Source organism: Cuculus canorus, chromosome 3, assembly GCF_017976375.1.
Source record: "Cuculus canorus isolate bCucCan1 chromosome 3, bCucCan1.pri, whole genome shotgun sequence".
In the NCBI taxonomy this organism is placed as follows: domain Eukaryota; kingdom Metazoa; phylum Chordata; class Aves; order Cuculiformes; family Cuculidae; genus Cuculus; species Cuculus canorus.
Genome location: NC_071403.1, coordinates 81,783,928 through 81,811,070, shown reverse-complemented (window position 1 = coordinate 81,811,070; position 27,143 = coordinate 81,783,928). Strand labels below are relative to the sequence as shown.

The following is a 27,143-nucleotide window of genomic DNA, read 5'->3' as shown; positions in this document are numbered from 1 at the left end:
TGGCCACTGGATTTGGGCACCCTCCTTCTTCCCCCGACTATTGCCTTGTTGTTCTAGGCCTTTCCATCATTCTGTGGCTTTATTTCCCCTTCTTAAATTGGAACTAGCCCATGGGACTGACCTCCTTGTAAAATGCGTCAAGATCAGTGCATTAGAGAGCCCTCTGAAAATGCTAATTATCAATTTTGTTACTTGCACATGATCTGATCTCCAGATGGACTGACTAGCTGCGCGCCCCATCTGTTTCTACTTAAGACTGGAGATCGCTGTATTCAGGTTTATTTTTACATAACCTAACTCTTAACACAACACAAACTAAAGCCTGGCATGACTGCAAAAGCTATTCCCTGATCTTCTCGGCTGTACCTTTCCTAATTAAAGACAAAAATGTCATTTTGCTTCAGCCACTGCATTCAGCAGAGCACAGCAAGAACGCTTATTCCATATACCCCTGAATTCATCAGTGCTTCAGAAATGCACCTATTAAACTTCAGACAATTTGTTTGCTTCCCTTTCTCTAAGCTGTGAAATGCACAATTTATCTTGCAAGGCTAAAGTTTTATCTCCAGCCCTTTGCCATCCTTCCCTTTAAAGACTCCAGGTGGTTAGTGGTGAGGCCAGCCTGCATGTGTGAACAGGCAGAATTCATAGGATAATTGCTCCTTCATCTCTGCAGTGGCCAAATCAAAAGTCAAGAGGAGAAAAACTGCCTTGAGTTAAACCAAAACAGATTTTTCTGAAGAGAAGATTAAGTAAAATGTAAGAGATTTTGCTCGGGGTGAGCTCAAAACATTTTGTTTGCCCTCAAGCAAAAAATGTTGTTTCTCAGAATATTTTGGCATTCATGAATGGGAAATGTATTGGTATTTTCCACAAATTTTCCTGCCACTTTGTTCAATTGAATCAATTCACAAAATTCTATCCAAATAATTAACCTTAATAATGAACATTATTACCTTATGCTGCTTTTTCAGAAAATTTCCTACCTCCTGAAAAACAGTCTGCCCAGAAGTCGGTCCAAGCACAGTTTAGGAAGAGCAGTCTTTGACTATGCTACAGCAAGCAGGGAATAAATAAACTGGAAAGCAGAAATGGACATCAACGAGATTGTCACTGATCTCTGTATTGGGAAAATGGATCCTGAGGACAAAGATTAAGAGATATAGCAGGGGATCTAAGGAATCACTTTAGGAAACCTAACTTAAGATTAATGAGGCTTTCAGGAGAAGAACACTAGGTCTTACATAACCTCCCAGATGATTTCTGCTTCAAAGTATGTTGACCAAAAGGCACATATCCAAAGTCTTTATTTGGGCCCAAAAGATACCTGATGTTTTTTCAGAAACTCTTAAAAGTCCTCTTCCTATTCAAGTTAAGCAAGCTGTACGCTTGCAAAACCCTGTGAAAATTAAAGCTGTTTCTATCTAGGTGCCTACACAGATAATATCTGAATTCAGCCAGATTTTCTAAGCTCAAATATATATTATTTTTATCACCGATCTTTAGAGTTTCTCATCTAAAACTGAGCCCATGCAATAATGACAGGCTCTTTCCTGAAAGATTCCAATTCAGTACTAAAGGAAACCATTCAAAGGAAGGATAGTGTGATTTGCCATATTCATATGGAAGAAATCAAGAGAGGTAACAAACCAATCTGTGGCAATGCAGGATGTCCGTGGGTCAGCTGAGACTCCTGATTCAGATAGATAATTCAGATAGGTAATATCCTTTGCTCAGAATATTATGCAATATATAGCAAAAAAGGACTCTAAATATTTCAGAAAGCTATCTCAATGGGCACGCAAGCCATAAAAACAAATAAGCAAAAAGAAAGGCATCAGAGTGAGATTTTCATGGAGGGACAGTTAGTTAGCTCTAGAGAATGAACTATGCACCATGGAAATTAATTTGCCATCCTTTTCAGACAGACATAATTTCACAGTCTAGAATAGAATAAATATTTACAAAGAAACAACTATGAAGTGGTAGAATGTCCAGCTGGGTGAGTTGCCAGAAGTGTGGACTTCTACTCCTGCATAATGGAGAGAGAGAAGACAAGGGGGACAAGGGGAAACAGTTATTGCATGGTTACAGCATAACCAGAAGGTGTAGGGAGTACTGTGTTTCATTCTTGAGATTTTAAACAAGTTTCATACATTTTATATTGAATTATCTACTTAAAGCAGAAAGTCTTTTATAAGTCTACTTATCCTGGGTCTAGGAAAATGCTAGAGCACAGTATCCTGCATGAATTCCCTTGCCACCAGCAACTGCTGAGTGAGGCTTCTTGGACTCATTCTTCCCAGAACCAGGGACTTCTCATACTTTTCCATGCAGTGAACTGAGTCAGTGGAAGAGCGTGACTCTCACATCCAGTGAAGTCCACACTTAGGTGTTTGGTTTTTTTTTCATGTGGACTCCAGGCAGAAAAAAGCAGGCTTTACAGTGTAGAACTGCAGCCTCTTCAACTCAGTTCTAGGTTTGCAGGGACTCAAATTTGCTGAAGAACAAGTTTCAGGAGGGACTTGAGCTCTCCAAGTCTCTGTTCATTGCCAGCTTCTTGTCTGGAGAGCCTTCCATTGTAGACTGTACACTCTTCAGGACCCGAACTCTCTTACTTTGTCCGTACATCAGGGTCTAGAGCAAGAGTACATGATGCTGACCAGGATCAATAGGCTTTATAGGAATACAAGCAGAAACAAGCGTTTTCTGCAAGTTTGAAAGGAGGAAAGTGGTGTATAGAGACATAATAAACATGACAGAACATGTATTCTCATCAACTACAAGAAAATATTTAAGATAAAGGGAAAAAAAATGGCTTATCAGTCAGATTAAGATGACTTAGAAGACTGCGTATTTGCCAATGTTTAACATTCAAAATATTTATACTTGTCTGAGCCACAGAGTCCATGGGGGGACTATAAAAAAGCCCCAAATAAGGGCTTTTGCGAGTCATCAGGGTTGTCTCTGCAGCCTGAAGGGAAGGCTCTGCCTCTTAATCAGATAAGGTGAAGCTCAACCATAAATACACGTACTTAATGAGCTGCGTCCATGCTTTTTGTCATTTTACTTTTCGTTTCATTCTCTTCCTAATGTGTTAAGAACCAGGCAGGCAAAGAACGTGCATTTCATTATTGTTCTGCATGCTTTATTCTGTGCTTATATTCCCCATCTAATTCTGAGGGACTCTTACTTCTGAGCCTGAGCAAGCCTGCTCTGGGCCAAGTGTACCCCCCAGTATCTAACTGTGGCCCTGTTACCCGCACCCTGTCACGTGTTCTGAGCAGATAACCCAGGATTTAGGTTGTCTGCAATTATTCCGCAAGCTACAGTCTATCCACAAAGGCTTGTGGTGATAGGACGAGGGGGAACAGATATAAAGTGGAGAGGGGCAGATTTAGGCTAGACATTAGGAAGAATTTCTTCATGATGAGAATGGTGAGACACTGGCACAGGTTGCCCAGGGAAGCTGTGGCTGCCCCATCCCTGGAGGTGTTCCAGGCCAGGTTGGATGGGGCCTTGGGCAGCCTGATCTAGTGGGAGGTGTCCCTACCCATGGCAGGGGGGTTGGAACTAGATGAGCTTTAAAGTCCCTTCCAACCCAAACTATTTTATGATTCTATGCGTGCGCACTTGTTCCCTGTGGTTCCCTGCTGTTGGATATCTGCAAAGGGATCCTGGCAATTTCCTCTCCTGGTAGGCAGGCGATACCCATGCGAGGCACCCTGAAGACCGCACCCACTTTCCACTGTCGGCACGTTCGGATGGGCCCCGGTTCGTGGACTGCTTAGCTCAGCACAACGCGGTTTTAACATCAAACACCGCCGTTGTTACCGGTGGCGGTCACTGCAGGCGCTCCAGCCGCCCCTCTGGAGCTGCTTGCTCCCAGCCGCACCTCTCCGGATGCTCGGGATGCTCGCTCCCAGTCCCCCTCTCGGGGTGACCACTCCAGCGGTCTCTCTGGGGATGCTCGCTCCCTACCCTCCTCTCGGGATGCCCGGGATGCTCGCTCCCAGTCTCCCTCTGGGGATGCTCGGGATGCCCGCTCCAGCCGCACGTCTGGGGATGATCGAGATGCTCGCTGTGCTATCTCCCAGACGCCCTCCCGGGATGCTCGATCCCAGTCTCACTCTCGGGGTGCCCGGGGTGCTCAATCCCAGTCTCTTTCTCGGGATGCGCGCTCCCAGTTTCCTAATGGGGATGCCCGGGATGCTCGGTCCCAGTCTCTCTCTCGGGATGCTCGCTCCCAGTCACCCTCTTGGGATGCTCGGGATGTTCGATCTCAGTCTCTTTCTCGGGATGCTCGATCTCAGCCTCTCTCTCGGGATGCCCGGGATGCCCGCTCCAGCCGCCGCTCCGAACCCCGGGAGAGAGGGGGGAAGGGAGGGAGCGGCTTCCCTCTGCCTCCCCTCCCGTGCCCGTTCCCCGGCCGGCTCACCTCGCTCGGGCAGGTGGGCGAGCACCGTCTCCTTGGCGTCGCGCACGTCGCGGTCGCGGGTGACATCGAGGCGCAGGACGCGCAGGCGGCCGGTCCCCGCCTCCCGCTGCAGGCGCTGCGCGCCGGGGCCGCCGGGGCACAGGCAGCCGGCGAACACGGTGAAGCCCAAGCGGTGCAGCCGCAGCGCCAGCAGGTGCCCGAAGCCGCTGTCGCAGCCCGTGATCAGCACGGCTCGGCCCGCCGGCTCCAGCCGCGCCGCCCCGCGCCGGCACCGCCGCCGCAGCAGCAGCAGCAGCAGGAGGAGGAGGAGGAGGAGAGGGGTCGCTGCCCACATGCTGCCCTTGCCCGTGTGTGCGGGGCGTGTGCGCAGGGCACCCTCTCCACGGCGCCGCCCTCGCCCCGCGGGCACCGCCGGCTCCGAGATACCGAGCGAACCCAGGGAGCCTCCGCACTGGGAGAGGGAGGGCAGCGAGCCCTGGGAAGGGTCTGGAGTGCAAGCCTTGCGAGGGACCTGCGGCTATTCCGTCTGGAGAGAAGGAGACGCCTTCTCACCCTCCACAACTACCTAAAAGGAGGTTCTCCCAAGAAACAAGCAATAAGACTAGAGGATATGGCTTCGAGTGGCACCAGGGGAGGTTTAGACTGGATGTTTGGGAAATGTCATGGAAAAGCTGGTCAAGCGCTGGAACAGGCTGCCCAGGGAAGTGGTGGAATTGCCGTCCCTGGGGGTGTTCAGAAACTATGTAGATATGGTGCTTCGGGGCATGGTTTGGCAGATAGGAATGATTGGACTCGCTGATCCAAGAGGTCTTTTCCAATCTGGTGATTCTAGGATTCTGTGGTTTAGTAGGCATGTTGATATTGAATTGATGATTGGACTCAATGATCCAATGACAGGCTGAGAGAGTTGGGGTTCTGAGGAGATCTTATAGCTACTTTCTGGTACCTGAAGGAGCTACAAGAAAGCTGTGGAGGGACTCTTCAAGGCTTGTAGTGATACGACTAGGGGGAATGGGTATAAACTGAAGAGTGGCAGATTTAGACTAGACATAAGGAGGAATTTCTTCACCATGAGAGTGGTGAGGCATTGGAGCAGGTTGCCCAGGGAACTAGAACGATTTTTAAGATCCCTTCCAACCCAAACTGTTCTTTGATTCTATGATCTTAGAAATCTTTTCCAACCTTAACAATTTTGTGAGTTCTATTACCATTCTTCCTCTCCTGTCCCTCTCGTGGCTTGTTTAGTAAAAATAGCACAGGCTGTAAGCATGGTCTGTCAGCTGTATCCGTGAGGGCAAAAGGGAGCTGGGTTGTGCCGAAAGCCTGGGCTGAAGTTACCATCGACAGTTCAACCTCTTCATTCCCTGGAATTTCATGAAGTCCCATCACAACAGCCAAGCTGTAGGACGTGAAATGAAGGCATCAGGAGTATTTCTAAATCTGTGAAATCAGGATTTCTAATACAGCTGCCTTATTATGTTATCGTTGTTGTGTGCTATGTTAGCATTAAATTGATGTGGGTTCTGTATGGCCCAGATCTGTGTCTGCTATGTTATATCAAGGGTGCCTATGAGCACTCTTCGATGGAGGAAAACATCTATTTCTTATAAGCTAAAATGACAGCTTTACATTGCTGAACAAAGATCCTCAAAAGCTAAGGAGAAATTTGATTAGGTAGGGTTTTCTCTGTCCTTTCCTTCATCTGAGAAACTCTCTAAGCAGCTATTGGAGGGGATAGTATGTCGTATCTGCCTCCTCTGAGTAAAATGAAATGGTTCAGAGAGGCAGATGCCTTTATTAATTACAATTTAAAGCCAGCTTGTAAAAAATACAAAGGGGCTAGAGTCATTCATTGGCATACATGGCAGCAGAGGAAGCAACACGATTAACTCGCACAGAGATAGTCTTAAATATTTGCTTAGTTTGCATTGCTACAGCTCCACAGTCAGCCTTGTTCACTTTAAGTAGTTTATCTCAAATACCCACTGTATCGGGTGGTGGCAAAGGGGTTTCAGAACTGGTGGTGCCCTGCTCTTCATGGGTCTCCACAAATGGCAGTGGTCCCTGCAGTGAGTAGTGTGTCATGTTTGCATGGAGGTCCCTTTGCACTGACATAGGGTGTTTTTAAAGTCATTCTCAGGAGAAAGGGAATAGTCATTGCTTAAATCTATTTTCCATGGGCTGGGGCATTCATATGTCTTTACTCTTATTGATTGCCCATCTGTCTAGATTTACTTTGCCTTTTAATTGTTGGGTACTCTTTCTTCTGCAGTGCTCAGGTCTCCTGTAGGCATTGCATAATAACACTTAAAGCCTCAAGTGGCTTGGAAAATGAGGTTATGCGTTGCTGCTGGGAAAGTGGTATAGTTAAACCCAAAAGAAGATATCCAGATATCTGTCGTCAGCAGGATTTATTTGATCATGCTCCATCACGCTGGAAGAGGCTGCCCTTTTTTAGCCTTTAAAAGATCAGTCAGTCTTCTGTGACTACTTGAGTCACAAAGCTTTTATTGTGATATATTTACCATTACAGAATCACAGAATCACAAGGTTGGAAAGGACCCATTGGATCATCGAGTCCAACCGTTCCTAACACTCCCTAAACCATGTTCCTAAGTACTTCATCCACCCGTTCCTTAAACACCTCCAGGGAAGGCGACTCGACCACCTCCCTGGGCAGCCTGTTCCAGTACCCAATGACTCTTACTGTGAAGAATTTTTTTCTGATATCCAACCTGAACCTCCCCTGGCGGAGCTTCAGGCCATTCCCTCTAGTCCTGTCCCCTGTCACTTGGGAGAAGAGGCCAGCTCCCTCCTCTCCACAACCTCCTTTCAGGTAGTTGTAGAGAGTAATAAGGTCTCCCCTCAGCCTCCTCTTCTCAAGGCTAAACAACCCCAGCTCTCTCAGCCGCTCCTCATAAGACTTGTTCTCCAGCCCCCTCACCAGCTTTGTTGCTCTTCTCTGGACACGCTCCAGAGCCTCAACATCCTTCTTGTGGTGAGGGGCCCAGAACTGAACACAGTATTCGAGGTGCGGCCTCACCAGTGCCAAGTACAGAGGGAGAATAACCTCCCTGGACCTGCTGGTGACCCCATTTCTGATACAAGCCAAGATGCCATTGGCCTTCTTGGCCACCTGGGCACACTGCTGGCTCATGTTCAGTCGGCTGTCAACCAGCACCCCCAGGTCCCTCTCTTCTGTGCAGCTCTCCAGCCATTCTTCCCCCAGTCTGTAGCGCTGCATAGGGTTGTTGTGCCCCAAGTGCAGGACCCGGCATTTGGTCTTGTTAAACCTCATCCCATTGGTCTCGGCCCAGCAGTCCAGCCTGTTCAGATCCCTTTGCAGAGTCTCCCTACCCTCCAGCAGGTCGACACTTCCTCCCAGCTTAGTGTCATCTGCAAACTTGCTGAGGGTGCACTCAATGCCTTCATCCAGGTCATTGATAAAGACATTGAACAGAGCTGGACCCAGTACTGAGCCCTGAGGAACTCCACTTGTGACTGGCCTCCAGCTGGAGTTAACTCCATTGACCACCACTCTCTGGGCCCGGCCATCCAACCAGTTTTCAACCCAGGAGAGTGTGCGCCTGTCCAGGCCAGAGGCTGACAGTTTCTGAAGCAGAATGCTGTGAGAAACTGTGTCAAAGGCTTTACTGAAGTCCAAGAAGACTACATCCACAGCCTTTCCCCCATCCAGTAGTTGAGTGATTTTGTCATAGAAGGTGATCAGGTTAGTTTGGCAAGATCTGCCTTTTGTAAACCCATGTTGACTGGGCCTGATCACCCGGTTCTCTTGCGTGTGCTTCATGATAGCACTCAAGATTACCTGTTCCATGACTTTCCCTGGCACTGAGGTGAGACTGACAGGCCTGTAGTTCCCCGGATCCTCTCTGCAACCCTTCTTGTATATGGGCACTACATCAGCCAGCCTCCAGTCTAGTGGAACTTCCCCAGTCAGCCAGGACCTCTGGAAGATGATGGATAGGGGTTTGGAAAGGACATCCGCCAGTTCCTTCAATACTCTTGGGTGGATCCCATCCGGCCCCATAGACTTGTGGACGTCTAGCTGGGCAAGCAAGTCTCTAACCGCCTCCTCTTGGATCACAGGAGCCTCAATCTGCGCCTCTAACTCTTGGATTTGTAAACAGAAGGAACAACTTTCTTTGCTATTAAAGACTGAGGCGAAGAAGGCATTAAGTACCTCAGCCTTGTCCTTATCCCCTGTCACTGTTATTCCTTCTGCATCCACTAGAGACTGGATATTCTCCCTCGTCCTCCTTTTCCTGTTAATGTACTTGTAGAAAGACTTTTTGTTGTCTTTCACAGACTTAGCGAGTTTTAATTCTAGTTGGGCCTTGGCCCTCCTGATTTCTTCCCTGCACGATCTCACTTCGTCCCTGTAGTCCACCCAAGATGCCTGTCCTTTCCTCCAGAGCACATAGAGCTTCTTTTTCTTATTGACGCATCTTGAGATCACCCTGCTCCACCAAGCTGGCTTTTCCCCCCGCCGGCTCCTTTTCCGGAACACAGGGATGGCCTGCTCTTGAGCTGATAGGATTTCATTTTTCAAGAGCGCCCAACCCTCATGGGCTCCCTTGCCCTGAAGGACTGTTTCCCACGGGACTTTGCTAATCAACCTTCTGAACAGGCCAAAGTCTGCCCTCTGGAAGTTTAATGTGACTGCTTTGCTAACCCCCTTCTTAATCCCACCTAGAACTGAAAACCCTATCATCTCATGATCACTTAATCCCAGGCGTCCTCCAACCGTCAAATCCCCAACAAGACCTTCCCTATTCACAAACAGCAGGTCTAGGAAGGCACCCTCCCTTGTTGGTTCGCTAACCAGTTGTGCAAGGAAGTTGTCTTCGATGCACTCCAGGAACCTCCTAGACTGTTTCCTTTCTGCTGTATTGTATTCCCAGCAGACATCCGGAAAGTTAAAGTCTCCCACAAGGACAAGAGGCAGAGATTTAGAGACTGTCCCCAGCTGTTTATAGAAGAGTTCATCAGCAGCTTCTTCTTGGCTGGGTGGTCTGTAACAGACTCCTATCACAAAGTCCCCTTTCTTGTGGGCTCCTCTGATTTTAACCCATAGGCACTCGATCCCGTCCTCACCGTAATCCAGTTCGAGAGTTTCAAAGCACTCTTTGACATAGAGGGCTACCCCGCCTCCTTTCCTACCCTTCCTGTCCCGCCTGAAGAGTTTATATCCCAACATAGCTGTAGTCCAGTTATGTGAGTCATCCCACCACGTTTCTGTGATGGCAATGACATCATAGTCACCTTGCCCTACAACAGCTTCCAGCTCATCCTTCTTATTGCCCATGCTGCGTGCATTGGTGTAAATGCACTTCAGCTGGGCTGATGAACCTTCAGCCCTCATAAAGGGAAGAGAGTTTATTCTCGATTGACTGGTCCTTGGAATAACTAATTCCACAGACCCAGTTTTATCCTTACCGTCCCCACTTATACTCGCCCTCACTTGCCCTGTTGTGGTGTACTGGTGGTCCTCTCCAGCACACCATTTCTCAGCCGCCGGTTTCCCACTTCCAGGCTCATTCCCAACTAGCCTGGTCTCCTCCCCTTCCCCCTTCACATCTAGTTTAAAGCTCTATTTAAGAGCCTAACCAGATTTTTAGAGATAACTTTAGTTCCCCTTCGAGACAAGTATGACCCATCCCTAGTAAGAAAACCTGGGGGTGGGTGGGTCACCCCATGATCAAAGAAGCCAAAGCCTCTCTCCTCACACCAGGCTCGGAGCCAGGCATTAATCATCTGTACGTTCCTGACTTCCTGCTCCATATTCCTTAGTATTGGGATGGAGCTAAACACCACTTGCGCTCCAGAGCCCTCAATCATCTTCCCTAAATCCCTGAAGTCTCTTTTGATGGCTTTCAGCTTTCTGCGCTGTAAGTCATCATTACCTATTTGAAATACTAAGAGGGGATAGTAATCCGTTTCCTTCACCAAGGAAGGGAGTTTTCTATTGATATCCCTCACTGAAGCCCCCGGCAAGCAGCAGACCTCCCTGTGGAGCGGGTCCGGTCTGCAGATGGGACCCTCCATTCCTTTAAGAAGGGAATCCCCTAAGACGATCACTCTCCTCTTTTTCTTGACAGAGGATGTTTTTAGGGCCCTCCGAGGATGCTGGAGCCTAGGGAATGTTTCCAGGCTGTGGGGACCATCTCCTTCTTCCACTGCTTCTTCCTGGGGAATAGGTTCTACCTGCAGCATTTCATATTTATTTCTGAGGGCTATCTGGGGGTTAATTGTCTGGGTGGGGGGAGCAGGTTTCCTACGCCGGTCAGGAACCTGCTGCCATCCCCCATCTCTTGTTCCCCCTGCCTCACAGATTATAGGATCAAGCTGCTCCGCCGCATTGGCTCCAGCAGCCTGCTGGGTTTGTGTGAGGGCACTGCTCCAAAGATCTATGTCCCTCTCACATTCCCTGATAGTCCTTAACCTATTCACCTCCTCCCTCAGCTCTGCCACCATGTGAAGGAGTTCTGCGACTCGTGCACAGCTCCCACAAGCGTAGCCGGTATCAGAGGCACAGGCTGGTGTTGGAGGGGGGCATTGCCTACAACCCAGGGTCTGCGTGGCTGCATGGACCCACTGAGGCTCTGTCTGGGTGGCAGTATCCATCCTGCTCGCTGCAGCACCCGGAGCAGTTTTAATCTTCTGCCTGGTAGCCACCATGGTCAGCCACCAGCCTCTCCCTGAGCCCTTCCTGCTCGCCCTGACCGCTCGACCTGCCGCTCAAACTGCCCCTTCGTAATAACGTGCCCCGCACCTCTTTGCCTCGCTCCTCTTCGCCGCGCTCCCAGTCGCCGTGCTCCCAAGAGACCGTTTAAATCTCCCGCGGTAGCCGCCGGGACCGCCCCCTCCCGTCAGGCACCGCGCGGGACCGTCCGCTGCCGCGTGTCAGGAGCCGAGCACCGCCCGCCCTGCTCCCGTTTAGGTTTTCCTAGGCTTTTCCCGTCACAGGGAAGTGCCCCACCACCTCAGATGGCCACCCCACCGCAGTACTCACCGTCCTGCTGCTGGATGTCGCCGAAAAAGCTTTGTGTTTACATTTAAAAAATATTATGCAACCCTCAAAATCATGAGAATTAGTATCAACCTGTCCTCCAGCCAGCTTCTTTGTCTGGTTTCTTCCATCATAAAAAAGATGGAAAGGGATTCCAGATTCTCCTTCTCCATGCCACCTACCCGCCTCTCCTCTGCATCTGCCAGTCTCTGCTCTCTGAGCTTTCGTGTCCCGTTAATTATACAAAGATCACAGGCAGTGACAAAACCATTCTCCCAAAAAATAAAAGGTGACCTAACAAACCTCTGAATCTCATTCTGTCACTATGAACTTCAAAATGTATTAAAAACGTACTGCACAAATACAGCACGCTCCCGTCTAAGAACAGGAGCAGTGTGTTGTCGGAGCAGCAGAAAAAAATACCGTGGAAGTTATGGATTAGAACTGTCTCCTTCACAGTTAGAAACAACTTCATGACTACCTAGTCCAGAAAATGAGGCCACTTAGGTGTACAGTGAAGACTGCATGCAGGAGAATTTCTCTATTTGTTGGAATTATTTTCCTCTGGCTTTGTATTATTCTGTGTCTAACTCAAATATATATATATATATATATATGTGCACACACAGATGCATGCATGTTAATATTCATATTGAATTTATGATTCTATATTTTGTCTAGTTTCTGAAATCCTTTTTCATCTTTAGAACTAAAATAATTTTTTTTTAAGTTTTTATCTCTGTCTTAATTTGTTCTACCTCATATGTAATTCAAGTCAGTTGTGGGTTTTTTTTTTCTGTAGCAAGTTTAAGCAAAGGTCTGGATTTTGAGCTAAGAGGTCAAGAGGCTGATACTGATGAGGATCTGAACAAGTCTGCACCTAGAACATGCCCTGGGATCTTCCACTCCTTCTGAGAGCCTTTCTGAGAATGGCAACCTGTCAAGTTCGTGCTTAAAGTTTTCCTAGAGGTTTGGCAGTGTGAAATAACAAGTTGCTACAGTTAAAAACTGAAGAACAAGCTTTCCGGAGGTATCACAACCCCTCCTTAGGTGGTTACATAAGCAAATTTTCAACAGTGCTGCCTTCATGAGGACAACAGTGGCTGCCTTTCTTCCACATCTTGGAAAACCAAGTCATTTCCAGAAGTGCCAAACTGTGGATTTAAGGCATTGGCTGGGTTCCTCTTGGAAAAAAAGTACTGCTTGGATGTTACTAACTCTATTAGTTATGACTCCAAAGCAAATTAGATGGAAAAAATTATGTTATACCCTTTTTGATGAGCAGAGAATTGTTGCCTTGTTGTCCCTATCCTCAGAGTGCATTTCTAAAGGACTTCAGTTTGTTCTTGTGCAGTGGCTGGATAGGACCATGATGAAGAAGAGCTGGGATGGGCTGTGCTCCTCCAGTGTGCCCCAGGACTTCAAGCTTGACTTCAGGGGTGAAAGATCTGCTTTTCATCTAGTTTCTGAGAAGAGATTCAATGGCTGTGAGGAGCAGAGCTTGCTGCAGGACATTTAAATAACATGCCCAGATCTTTGTCCAGCATAGCTCTGATAGAAATCAAGATACAAAAGAGAGAAGGAGACAGTGTAGCTTTCCTCTGCCCTTAATCTCCTTCTTACCTTTTTGTCTTTTCTTATGTCTATTTCTGTTTATTTTACCCATTCTCTTGTTTGCGTTCCCTCAGCCCCTCATCCCTCTACCCTTTCTGGCAGTCTTATTGCAAATTGGAGCTGTCTCAGACTTTGCCATCTGTCATGCTCAGTGGTACCCACTCTCAGTAGCAGCTAGGAGGAGTAGTGATAGTTGATGTCTTTTTTATAGACTCAACTCTCCAGCATCACATGGAAGTCATTATTATTTTCATTTTCTGAAGCAGAGACGATACTCTTACTTTTCAGGTGACTACAGAGCCATTCTTGGCTCAACAGGAGTCACTTTTGGTGCAAAGCTCTGCCAGGGGAGCACTGGTATCCAGCCAGCAGAAGGCTACGTCTACACTAAGCACTGCACTCACCACGACTGGTACAGCTTCTCAGACAGAGCTCCAGTGGGAACATGCTGCCATCCAGGCGTTAGGCTGCAGGGTATTCCTTACTTTTAGGTATCTCCCTACTGGAGGCCAGCAGTGAGCATACCTCTGGGAGGTGTGCCCGGGTAGACAAACTCTGCTTAGTGAAAGGCAGGGCTCCAGGAAAACATGAATAGGTTGAGGAGTATTAGGGAGTCCAAGAGAGACAGACTACTGGAATTGCCTCCTACCTTCCCTGGGACAGGCCCAGCAGGCATACAGGATGCATGGTACAGGGGATTCCCTTTCCTCTCTCCACCTGGCTGAACACGGCGGCTCAAGGGGTAGGGGACAATGGCAGCAAGTTTCTGTCCAGCACAGCAGTCACATCTCCATGACTACCTCAGCTTCCCAAGTGTCTGGGTATAATAGGTATGAGGCTCTGCAAGTGGAACCAAACAGTGACAAGGATGATACCTCATCTAGCTTGGAGGTGCCACATAAGTTAAGTCAGTCTACACCCTGTGACAAAACCACTTCCATAAAGAAAAAAAACATGAGTCATTATCATAGGAAACTCTCTCCTGAAGGGAATGGAAGAATGGTCATGCAGGAATTAGAGGTTCTCCCCCTAGAAAGGTGGTGGGATCAATATTCTGAGTGAAGTGTATCTACACCAATGCACACAGCATGGACAACAAACAGGAGGAGCTGGAATCCATTGTGCAGCAGGAAAACTATGGCATAGTTGCCATCTCAGAAACACAGTGAAGTGACTCAAAGAATTGGAGTCCTGCAACGGATGGCTATAAACTCTTCAGAAGGGATAGGCAAGAAAGGAGAGGTGGTGGGATAGCCCTCTGTGTTAGGGATTTTTTGAGTGTGTAAAGCTTGACAATTGTGACAGTAGGGTTGAGTGGTTATGGATAAGAACCAGATGGAAAGTCAACATATGGTAGGAGTCTGCTACAGACCACCCAACCAGGATGAACAGGCAGACAAAATATTCTGTAAGAGCTGGGAGAGATCCCAAGATTGCTAGCCCTTGTTCTCATGGGGGACTTAGACATCTGTTGGAAATACAATACAGCAGAGAGGAAACAGTCCAGAAGGTTCCTGGAGTGTGTGGAAGACAACTTCCTGACACAGTTGGTGAGGGAGTGAATTAGGGAAGGGCCCCATTTGGAACTGTTGTTTGTGAACAGAGAAGGGCTTGTGGGTGATGTGATAGTTGGAGGCTGTCTTGGGCATAGCGATCGTGAAATGACAGAGTTTTCAATTCTCCAAGAAGTAGGGAGGGGTGTAGCAGAACTGCTCCCTTGGACTTCCATAAGGCAGACTTTGGCCTGTTTAGGAGCCTGGAGGACAGAGTCACTTGGGAAGCAACCCTGAAGGGCAAAGGAGTCCAGGACAGCTGGACATTCTTCAAGAAGGAAATCTTAAATGCACAGTAGCAGGCTGTCCCCATGTGCTGAAAGATGCGCAACCAGAAAATAAGACCAGCCTGGCTGAACAGAGAGCTTTGGCTGGAGCTCAGGGGAAAAAAACAGGCCTTTGAAAAAAGGGGCAGGTGACTCAAGAGAACTACAAGGATGTCATGAGGTTATGCAGGAGGAAAATTAGAAGGGCCAAAGCCCAACTAGAAATTAATCCAGCTACTGCCATAAAGGGCAATAAAAAACAGTGACAAAGGATGAGGAAAAGGCTGAGGTACTTAATGACTTTTCCCCCCTCAGTCTTTAATAGTAAGACTAATTGTTCTCAAATCCTGTGTTCTGTTTTGGGCCCCTCGCTTACAAGGAAGACATTGGGTTACTGGAGTGTGTCCACAGAAGGACAAATCAGTTCATGAAGATTCTGAAGAACAAGTCTTACGAGGAGCAGCTGAGGGAACTGAGGTCATTTAGTCTGGAGAAGAGGAGGCTGAGAGGAGACCTTATAACTCTCTACAGCTACCTGGAGGGAGGTTGTAGCGAGGTGGATGCTGGTCTGTCCTCCCAAGTAACAAGTGATAGGACAAGAGGAAAAGGCCTCAAGTTGCACCAGGGAGGGTTTAAACTGGATATTAGGAAATACTACTTCATGTCAATCATTGGAACAGGCTGCCCAGAGAAGTAGTGGAGTCACCATTCTTGGAAGTATTTAAAGGATGGTAGATGTGGTGTTTAAGGACATGGTTTAGTGATGGCTTGGCAGTGCTAGGTTTATGTTTGGACTTGATGATGTTAAAGGTCCTTTCCAACCTAAATGATTCTAGGAATCTGTGTCTCTTTGTCAAAGCTTTTGAAAAATGCTAACGATGTGACAGAGTGCCTCCTAAAAGCTCTCAATAACCAAGCAAACCTAGGAAACAGTAAACACACTTTTTGTTTAATATCTCTATGCTTTTGAAACCATTTTCATGATTCCTCGGGTACCGGATCAGGATTTCTGACCTGCAGGATCTGGCTGTGTTACACTCACTTCACCATGAATGCAACTCTTCTCTTTACCATCCATTGTGTCTTGTCAGCTCAGCCCCCCAACTGTTTAGCTTGCCTTTTGCTATTGTGTAGTGAATAGCATAGCATGCTGCTGACTTTACCTGGGCCTTTTTGATACAGGTACAGTGAAAATTATGCTTACCTATCTGAAAGAAACATAAAACTCGTCTTGACCAGCCCATCAGGATAGAAATTTAGCAAAATACACTCCTGCCTTCTAATGCTAACACACAAATGACACTGCTTCTGCAACTATCCCAAACTGAAGTCAAAGCTGCTTCTGCAGGCAAGCAGTTCAGGACTAGGAAAACAAGCTTTCCAGGAGGAAAATTAAAATAGTGCATTTTTGGTGCATTTAGACAGCCAAAGACATTCTGAACAGAAAAGCTTGCAGTTTTTAGAGCTGGCAAGCTGTGTGTCCTAGTTCAGGACTCAGCCAGTGAATGCTGTGCTGTGGTGTCAAAGGAAGGGAGCCAAATGAAGGTTGTTATTGCATGTAATTAGATAGGAGCAGTCGCATGTGGGCTGCGCATGGGGAATATGAAGTCTTTGAAGACTAAGCAGGATGTCTGGTTCTGTATAATGTGATGAGCTGTATTAAAATCTTATTGCACATTTTTAAAAACCCTGGGCTTAGTTGACAAAAACAGATTTAGGATGCCACGTGTATTGCTCGGTGTGTCATAAAAGGGAGATAGCTTCCTTTTAAAGGGCAAGGTAGGAATATCTGTGAAATATTTTTGAATACCTCAGTGTGTAGACTGTCCAATCTATTTCAGAGATGAAGTCTTCCATGTGTCAGAAGTTATTTGTGAACTCCCTAGGATTAAGTCCTTTCTGGCAGTATTGGAGTAGTAGCAAACAAAGAAAGGGAGATGGGAGGGAAATTCTCTTCAAAGCAGGAAAATCCACCTTCTCCTCTAACCTGAAGTGACTGATCCTATTTAAACTGGAACATCCCTGGCTCAGGGACAGATATGTCATGGTTCAGCTGGTGTATCCTTGTGCATGGGCAGTATGGAAAGCGTAAAGACACCCTATACCTTTCAATTATTATATTCCAGAAACAAACATTTCTAAATTGCCAGACCTATGTTGGACGATTTTTACTTAAAAATGCTACTGCAAAATGACCCAAAGGAAGTATAAATGCTTGGATTGCTTCTCCATGTGAGCTAATACCCAATTCCTATGAAATCCCATGAAAGGATTACCACAATGTAGCAAATTGAGAGCTTCAAGTGGAGAGGGAGGATAAGGATGAAGGGAGTTCAAGTTTCCTTCTCTTCCTGGTGACCAGAGCTAGAAAGTGCTGGAATCAAAGTGGTTTCCTCCAGCATATATTTGCATTTCAGCCATGCAGTGTGGACATAGATTCAACAAGCAAAACTATTTTGAACCTGAATGTTACTGAAAAAGAGGCACAACATTACAAGATAGGGCTTTATCTCTGTTTAAAAGTTAATTCAGTTTTTTGTGTTTTAATTCAGTGGCTCTTCCCAAGCATCTCCATATGATGAAAATCCCTTACACTCTTGGACTGTTGGGAAATTCCAGTGGTATCAGAGTAGATACAAAATCAATGGTGAGAAACTGATCCACCATAAGCATCAGTAAATTTTAAAATAATTGTACCCAAGCCCTAAATATCCCACTCCAATTCTGCCCAGAATTAACTTTCAATGATTTTGATTAATGTTGCCTAATAACTGCCTGGAAAAGCAGAGGACACATTTACATTGATTTGACTGCAGATTCTCACAATGCGAGAGGTAGAAACATGAAATCTGCCTCAAGTTGTTACATCCTAAAAGATCAGTAGAGAAATACCAGGATCCTCCCTGCTTCCTGAGGGCATAGCTTACCCCTGTCAGGACAGGGTGCTCATGAAAGTCAAGTCTATTAGCAATTTTTAACCTAGCTCTAATTGTCTCACACCTGAACTGGAGCCAAAACTTTCTGACATCAATACAAGGATTTCCATTGCTTTTAGATGCCTGATTGCACTCTACCAATGCAGCAACAGAACAACAGTAGTCTGGAGCTCATACGGTGACAAAGGCAACAGGGTTTAAGCTTTTGTCCATGATGTGTGCTGAGCTTGCTGTTTCTGACCTTAGTATTCCACACCGGCACATATAGGTTTTGCCTGTTAAAGCTGTTATTTTTATGGAAAATCTATCCCACCAACTGTGTTACAAGCTGAAAAACTCCATCACCTCTGCTCTTCTATAATATTCCGAAGCCAAGGACCTGAAAGTTTGCACGTTGCTTAGATCAGCAGAACTGAATATCTACAGTACCATGTTATTTGCACTTGGGAGTTGTTGTTTCTAGGAAAATGCATGTGCCAGACGATGCCCACGAGATGGCAGCCTGTACAGTAGAAAAATAGGACCTGATTATACCTGCAGGAAAACAGAATTACGCTGTACATGTGCCACCTTCTGTCTGCAGGCAAAAGTGGCCTCTGCCCTGCAGTCCTGGCCAGCACAGGCTGCATAGTGTTTCAGTGTTCAGATAAAGCCATGCAGATGGACAAGCTCCCACCCGCACCCCAGGATCTAACCGGTGGGAAGCAGGTGAGATGTGCTGAGAAGCATGGAAGTGCCACGGAGAAACCAGACGAGCTGGGGTGTTTTAGAGGGATAGCAGGAAAGTTACATTCCCAAAAACACAGAGTCTGGAGGGGGGATACAGATTTTTGTGTGGATATTTTGATTTTTTCAGGCTCTCAGAGGACTGAGACTGAGGGAAGACCTTATTGCTCTCTGCCACTACATAAAAGGAGGTTGTAGCATGGTGGGTGCTGGTCTGTTCTTCCTGGTAGCCACTAACAGGACAAGCTGAAACGACCTCAAGATGTGCCAGGGGAGATTTAGGTTGGATATCAGGAGAAATTTCTTTACTGAAAGGGTTGTCAAGCTTTGGCAGAGGCTGCCCAGAGAGGTGGTTGAGTGTCCATCCCTGGAGGAGTTTAAAAGATGAGTTGATGTTGCGCTTGGGTCATTGTTTGGTGACAGACTTAGCAGGGCTGGATTGATGGTTGGACTCAATGATCTTAAAGGTCTTTTCCAGCCAAAACTGTCCCATGCCGAAAGAGACCTAGGAGGCAGACAGCCAAAAAATACTTTGTGATGATTAGCAGGAAGAGAGCTTTGAGCTAACAGTGCAATAGATATATATGAGCACAGGAGGGTGCTGTTCCTTCTCTAACTTTGCATAAAACTGTAGCTCTCTGCTCTGCTCTTTGGTGCCATCGACTTACAGGCTTCAGAAGGACATGTGTTGGTTCATCTCGGACAAAGACATAGGTGAGGCTAGCAAGGGAATAACTCCACGTAGGTACATCTTTCTCCAGTAAAGTAATATCTACATGAAGGGCTGATTGTGCTTTTGGTGATAAGCATCCACAGCCATCAGTCTGCTGGATAAGCACCCATCCAGCAGGTCTGTCAGACTGCAAACTGGTATCCTAAAGATTTGATGCTGGTACAGATGAGGGTGTGCATAATTTTACTGTCATCCCTCATTAGGTAAGGGTAGAAGTGAGAGGGCTGGTGGTTTAAAGGCCAATTGCCCTTGTGCTTGGTTGTTTAAAGACAACCCAGAATGTGGCACATATTTTGCCAGTTGGTACAAATTGAAGGAGTCTAGGAACCAATTCCTACTAGAAATAGCCCTATGGAAATTACAATTTTCTATTCAGTGTCATTTGCCTCTCCTTAGCAGTGTGCCAGTTGGTAGTGAGGGCACAAGGAGGGGTAAGGAAGTGGAGAAGTGGCCTAATGGGCACAGAGCAAATCAGAGACCCACTGTGATAGAGAAGCCCATTTTCCTTACTTACAAGTCTGACTTGTCACATGTACAGGACAAGCTTAATACCATCCTCTTCCTTCCACTTTCCACTGCCCCCACCCCCCCAAAAAAAAAAGGGGGAAAGTCCCAGAAGATGGGAATACAGGAAAGTTTGTGTTTTTTTTAAATAGAGGTCAAAAGTCAACTCCATAGCAGGGTTGGAGGGGTGCAAGAGAAGGAGAGGTATTGTAGACAGTGGAGGGATTTACAACAGAAAAAATAAAGATAATGAAATTTGCTGCTAAGCCCAGTGATACAATTTGAACCCCACAGAGAATGCTTAAATACCAGCTACTACTTACCCACCTGCACCTGTTACCAAACCTCACTTACATTATGCAGAAGGAATTAATCACTAGGTCTGGTTTCCTCCTGGGGTATGAAAACCCACAGAAAATAAAGGCTTGACTTCTCTGGTACAGCTTAATCTCCAGCTTCCAGAAGTGCTGTCAAGTATGCCAACTCTGAGCAACTGTGCAGAATTACCTTCTTTGCCCTTCAGTGCGACAGCCCATCAGGCCAGTTTCTGGGCTCAGACGGAGAGCACATGGTCGGTAGGGTGAGGTCTTTGTAGATTATAGGATGTAAATATTATTCTTCAGGGCAGTCTCTAATCCCTTCTCCCTACTCCGTCATATGGTCCTACTTTTATGAGAAAATACAGGACCCATTTTTCAGCAGCTGTGCCTTTACCCATAGCCCTCAGTTGAGCAGTTTCCCTGACTCAGGATCTTTGCCTGTTCAAACAGTTGCATCACTGGTAAGAAATTGTAACTGCACTATTACAGAAATACAGGGATGATTTTTCCAGCCTAGGCGGTGCGTAGGAGATCGTTTGGACTGGCACCTTCCCAAGCATTATGTGCTGAAATGTCATTCTGCTCCTGGGTGAAGCTTGGATCCTTCCCAGCTTGCAGCATCTGTGCATCCTGCCCTTTATCACTTGGCATGCAGGTGCCCAAAAATGTAGAAAAGTGCTTTTGCTGTTGCTGGGAAAGTGAAACTAGGTGTATTTTAAATCCCGAGGGGCTGGGTTTTGCTAAGGTCCTTCTGTTTTGTTCTTGCCATCGTGAAAATGCCCACTTTTCGAATGGGTCACCAAATGAAACAGTGGAGAAAGCTTTGGAGAAACAGTGAATGTTCAAGGCTTACTGACAGGACTCCAGCTGCTCAGAGTCACTCTAAAACGGGTCATTTTTAATGTCCCCCATGGGGAGCTCAGAGCATAACTTTAAGTACTTGGAATTGGAAGTTCAGATTTAAGGATTTCATGATAAATTTTGCATCTGGATTTTGACCACTCTCTTCCTCTGGCATTTGTTTTTTATTTTTGGCAGATTTCCAATGGTGCCAGAAGAACAGGGGACAGGAATTTGACTCAATTTCAGACAACGTGCCACAAAGCAGCTCAGTTCTGTGATAACGTTTCTACCTCTGAAACCAGCTTCCCTTCTAGCAGAGCCCACTGGCATTGCTCTAACAGTGCATGGGGATGTCCACACAGTTGTGTTTCCGATCCATGAGAATCGAAGCCATTGCTCAGTTAGCAATGGGAACATTTCGAAGCTGAGTTTTTATCTGGGTTGCTAAAGAATATTGTGCTCCTGAAAGCTACACGTCACATGGAGGCTGTTAAATAATGAATGCCAGGATACATAGCTCAGTGTTGACATACAAAAGAAGCTGTCTTCTGAGCATCAACTTCTCTACCTGGCAGCAGCAGCGGGAGACAGTTTACCTAAATTTGCTCAGCTACCTTTTTTCTTTAGGTCAATAATAGCTTTCTCTTTTCTTTCATTAAATAGTTTCTGATAACAATTTGTTTTCCTAAGGGAAATAGGAAGGACTTGAAAATTTCTGAAGAAAATGAGAAAAAAAATCCTTCCATGAACTGTAATTGTGTGTTTTACTTTCCAAAGCATTTCATTTCTGCTCCTCAACTGTCATTTGACATCTAAAGGAAAGAAGGCTAGCAAACCCTGATTAAGCCAGGCTCAAGTTTGGGCAGTACAGCCTCAGAACCAAGATTTATCCCTAGTCCTGCAGGGTTTTAATCCTGGGCATGAAAGAAATCAAAATCGGTTATTTGCCTTTAAGTGCCTGTACTGGGAAAGAAGAGGAGGGAGTTGGCAGAGAGCAACAAAGATCCAAACAGAGCTTGAACTGGCTTTTTTCAGCCCTTTCCTGATCAAAACCACTCAGGGAGCGGCTTTAACTTACATCACAGAGTTCTGTCAGTATGCACATGGGCAAAGCAGTACTGCCCAGCCCGGTCTCCCTGTTCTCTCCTAACAAGTTTTTATCTTTGCTGTGCTGTGTGATTATAAGAAAAGCGGGTTTGGCCTCTCTGGAGACTGCTCATCCTTTGCCAGGGTGATTCACTAGGCAGAGTGGAAGAATTTTATGATGGTCCTTTTATTGAGTAGGCTGGATTTCATAACAAACACAGAGGAATCAACCACCAGCACGGAAGTCAGCGTATGATTAAATACTCAGTATTCAGAATACAGGTAAATTTAAAGGTGCTAATTTTTTTTAAGTCAAAAGGCATTCTTAATGTTTGTGAAGTTAATAGTGCATCAAGCACTTTGTGGCATGGGGAGCTGTGGAAGAAAAAAAAACCAGCTTAACATTGCAGAACAGGTTTTGTAGATTTGCTGGTCTCAATTCCAGCTTTACTTTGTTGTTCCCTAAAATCACAGTTAGCAACAAGATTTATATTAGGCAAGTTCCTTAGAGTCTCTTATTGCTAACTCCTTTTTTTATTTTTAAAAGGTGAATTTATATACAAGTATGGCCATTTGTAAGCAACTAATATATCCAATAACATTTCCCCCTGTGATACCTTTATGCTAGAAATCCAGAAATAAGAAACTGTGAAATGCCAAAATCTTTAGAATGCTGTCTCCATTTGATTTCCTTCTAGCTTGAATTTTTGTAACAGTTACATTTGGGTTTCAGTTATACAGTGCACTGGCTGAGGAATGTTGAACAAGGTCTATGTACATTTCTTGGGTTTGCTTTTACAGATTCTGCTTGTACAGAGGGTGCTTTTTTTGACAGTGCCCTTCTTGGTGCCCTCTATTCCATTCTTCTATTGTTCCCTGGGTGTTCTGGGAGACAAACGACACTGCGAGACAGGAGGAGAATGATTACATTTTGCAGGGAAATTATACAGACTAGAAAATCAATAGTTAGATGCTCCCTGGGACTGCCTAAACTTCTTTGAAGGATAATTAGCTTGCAAGAGAGCTCTGGTAGCTGGAATTCCTCCCCAGTTCTGCATGCATAAGATAAGTTTTGTCTGGGATAAGCAGTGTGCTTTGAGGTATCTTTGCTGGTCTGGGGAAATGGTTTGAGTGGAGAGAATGAAGGAATTAGCTAGGAGAGGTGTGGAAGAAAGCCTGACTGACCACATCTATCCTGGTCTCAGAAGCAAGCAAGCAGCAGTGACAGAAACAGGGAAAACCTAGCAGAGTAAAGCACAGATGAGACGTTCTGTCACTCAGCATCTGATTATCCAGGTGACTCTTCAAATTGCAATTAGCCATTGGACTGGCAATCCCATGGAGTAGAGTTGAGTAACCTCCAGTGTGGAGAGTCAAGAGAACAGGTGTAAATGGTTAATTTGATAAAGCAGCATTAGTCAGATGCAGGGTTGTATTCAAGCTAAATACAACTTAGCTTGTTGTTGCCAGGAGCCCTGGCATGAAGATTGGCGAAGGCTCCCTGAAGTTGGAGAAGAAGATGGAGAGCAGAGGACTTCTGTTGAGCCCCACTATTGTGTGCTGACCTCGTTGTATGTTTGACCATTTTCAATATGCTGCTTCCTAACAGGATATTGCTATAGGTAATTCTAAAGTTGGGAAATGTAGCGTAGGGTTTAACAGCTTTGTTGGTTTGAACTGATCTGGTCAGAGTTGACCTAGGAGTGAGATTAGTCCACCAGAGCTGTCAGTACTCTGTCTTTCAGAAGCATAGAAATACACTTGAAATGCACAGAAAGCTGCTATGAGAGGTGTCAATAGCAGTTTATAACAGACTCAGTGGCATCTAATCAATTAATTAATTCTCTAGAGGAAAGGTCTAATGAGGCTGAAAAACTTGCTGGAGGCATAATGTAACAGGTATTAAGGGAGGTTTGAAAAAGATACAACAAAACTAGGCAATAAAGGAGCACAATAGCAAAAGAAGTCATCGTAGCAGAGATGATCACACAGTAACAGACTGATTCCTGCTTATTGCTCATCCATGGAGACTGATATTTAATATTTGTTGGCATTTGCATTCCTAAAGTTATAAGTGTTGTATAAAAACACATCTAAACACATCTTTGTTTTCTTTTGCTTTAGTTTGGTGTGGAGTTTTTTTTTTTGTTTTTTTTTTTCTTATGTAACCATTCTTAGGAACTAGAAAAACATCCGAGCACAGAGGTAACACTAACCATGTGACTCATCCCCCTTACAGGCACAGATGTCTCTCACTCTTGCGATTAAATATGTGCTAAAGTGGTCTGTTGGAGCAGGGCCCAGGGGTACTATCTGCAGGTTTGAGCTCATCTGTAGGAAAGTGATGCTAACATGCAGGTCTAGAATTATAGACCTGTCAGCTTAGCTTAAGTTTCTGGAAAAACACTGGAACAAATAACCGAACAAAATATTTGTGACTACCTAGAGGAGAAGGAGGGGGTGAGTAACAGGCAACATTTTATTTTTTTTTTTGAGATGCAAGAGAGTCAAGCCGATCTATTTTCCCACTAAAATGGGCAACACCCTGAGACTGGTTTGAATTTTGGAGCTGTTTTACATGCACTTTTATGAAGATGGCACAAATAAAATACCTGCTGGAAGACTGATAGAAAGGAGGTTTCTGCTTTATGTCTGTGTCTTTTGTTCCTGTACGTTATCTGCCTGATGGCAAAGAGAGTCTGCAGTTTAAATTTGCAGCTGACACCACTCTGAAAAAGGCTATATTAGAATTCAGTATGATCTTTGTAAACTAGAGATGTAGTTAAAAAAACAAAACCAGCTTGCCATACAGTTGGGGCAGTGCATAGAGGCCCTCTGTGAATACAGATTTGTGTAGTGCCATAAACTCTTATTATAAGTTGTTATAGTTATAACAGGTTGCAGAACAACAACTGTGTGTAGTTGATTTGTCAATAAGGATGAAAGATTTTGATGGCTCATAAGCTGATTGCAAATAAACAATGCCATGCTGTTAACAGAAAAGGTACATCAAATGTATGAGCAGGGCTGTTGCCACTATGGCAAATGCCATAGTCCTTGCAGTCAGCTCTGTGCCAGCAAACAGGAGCACTGTGCTCATTGTCAGCCAGCAGACTTGAAGACTGAGCTGGGCAACAGTGGAGTATGAAAAGGGAAGCAGTAGGACTGATCAAAGGTTTAGAAGATTTGATCTGCCAGGACAGATTAAGGGAGGGGGCTCATCCTCAGGAAAAGCAGATGGAGGGGGAGACTAAATCCATTCCAAAATATTGTCAGCAGCTGCAAAGGAAAAGGGGAGTGATTGGTCTTCCTCACCTTGGCGGTTAATTCAAGAAGCTGTGGTCTAAACTACTTCAAGGGATAATTAGGGCACTTTATTTTTAGTAATTAATCTGATACTAAGGGAGTGTGAAGGACTGGAGCAGATTGTCTGGGAGAGGTGAGTCTGTCAGGAGTGACCTATGCGAGCCCTCCTTGACACAGGTGGATGGACTAAAAGAACTCTGAAAATCCCTTCGAGACCTCTGGTTCTGCTAGGGTTAATTTACACTGTTCTACCAGCATAAATCCAGGTTAATTTAACTAAATCAGTGCCAATAATCTGATATGGACGGAAAGGGAATCTTGTCTTCTCGGCAATACAGTTATAGAAATGCAGAGGTTTTCCACTTTGGCACTAAGAAGTATTAAATGTGTAAGGACAGAGAGGAGCAGGGTAGGAGGCTGCACAAAGCAGCTAGTAAATCACAATCTCAAACTTGAAATTCACTTGATAATTAGTGTTAGTTAAAAGTTATGGGTTTCATCCCACTTTGCTTCAGCCCCGAAATGCTGGTGGGTGCAATGCCTGAGGGAAGCCAGCTGCTTGCAGCTCTCCAAGCAGCAGAAGATGACAGCCTTATATACTGCAGGTAAGTTCACTATGCAGCTACCTTCAGCATTTAATGGTCCACCAAGCGGTATTAGTGTTGCTCTAGTGTTGGGCTCTTCTTCTTTTCATCTATGTTTCTTCTGCTTAATGTTTTACATATTTTTTTACCCCCTATACTTACATTCTAGATCCTTGAGCTCCTTTTTTATTTTCACTCAGAAGTAATTTCTTCCTCACAGCTGTCTGCATATAACAGCTACATTAAATAGGCAAGTAGGAAACTGCTAGGTGATATTTCACTTCCCATATGGTATTGTTATCATTGTGATTGTGTCGACTTTGAAAGCTCCATTCCTGTTACCTGCAGGAATCAGTAATTTTCTTCATCTAGATTCTTGTTTATTTTTAAGTAAATGGATATTGAAATCGACCAGGAAGTTTAAGTGAGGTATTTCTTGCTTCATTCCTTTATTTATCTGTCATAGAGTGTTTTGACTATGAAAATGCATCCTTTCATTCAAAAAAAAAGAGTACTACAGCTATGGAATAACAAGTATAACTGACTTTTTGCTCAGCCTCTGGACTTAATTTATGGTTAAATTCCCAAGAAAGCAGTTCCGTTGAATTTTCCTCATTAGGATAACTAAGCAATGGAATTACCCACATCTGATGTATTTGACCTCAATTCTATAAATCCAAACTCAGCTGGACTCTTAAAAAGGTGCAGGCCTCTATGTAAGCCTTGATAGAGATCTTAAATGTTGTGAGATGATAAGCCAGCAGAGCTACCCAAAGTTTGCTGGGCACATAAATGGCTCCCAGGATGCTTGAGATTTCTCTTCTCCCTGTGGCACACTCTGTAGTGTCCCTATCAGTTTAACTGTGCTGTATATGAAGTGAGGCAGGTTCTCACATCAGTTGGAAAAGAAGCAAAAAATCAGGAGACCTCTAGTCCTAACACAAAGATTCAGCCATAGCGATGAGTATTTAAGATTTTGATCAGTGTTTGAGATTTATTGCTCCAATGTGGCCCTAGGCAGGATAGGATCGTTCTTATCAAAGCCTAGCTAGAAGCATACAACTTTTTCTATATTGCTGAGTTATCAGTATTTGCATCTGTTTAAATATGTCTCTGCAGTGACAATCTTGGAGGTCCAATGAGAAATGATATTGCAGGCCTTACCTTGGGCATGAGTTGGCCTGTGATACTGTGCAGTGCAAAG

The 27,143-nt window shown here is 45.3% G+C and overlaps 2 protein-coding genes across 2 annotated transcripts in view; one reads left to right on the top strand and one right to left on the bottom strand.

The window, feature by feature from the left end:
• ANKEF1 (ankyrin repeat and EF-hand domain containing 1) overlaps positions 1 to 4,925 on the bottom strand; it is a 40,341-nt gene extending 35,416 nt beyond the window's left edge. The window contains exon 1 of the mRNA XM_054060915.1: positions 4,439 to 4,925. Coding sequence (XP_053916890.1) covers positions 4,439 to 4,772 — 334 coding nt within the window. The 5' untranslated portion in view covers positions 4,773 to 4,925. The remainder of the gene's footprint in view (positions 1 to 4,438) is intronic.
• A 20,575-nt stretch (positions 4,926 to 25,500) lies between these two features.
• The window catches only part of PAK5 (p21 (RAC1) activated kinase 5), a 140,719-nt gene continuing 139,076 nt past the window's right edge, over positions 25,501 to 27,143 (top strand). Inside the window, exon 1 of the mRNA XM_054060916.1 lies at positions 25,501 to 25,960. Coding sequence (XP_053916891.1) covers positions 25,939 to 25,960 — 22 coding nt within the window. The 5' untranslated portion in view covers positions 25,501 to 25,938. The remainder of the gene's footprint in view (positions 25,961 to 27,143) is intronic.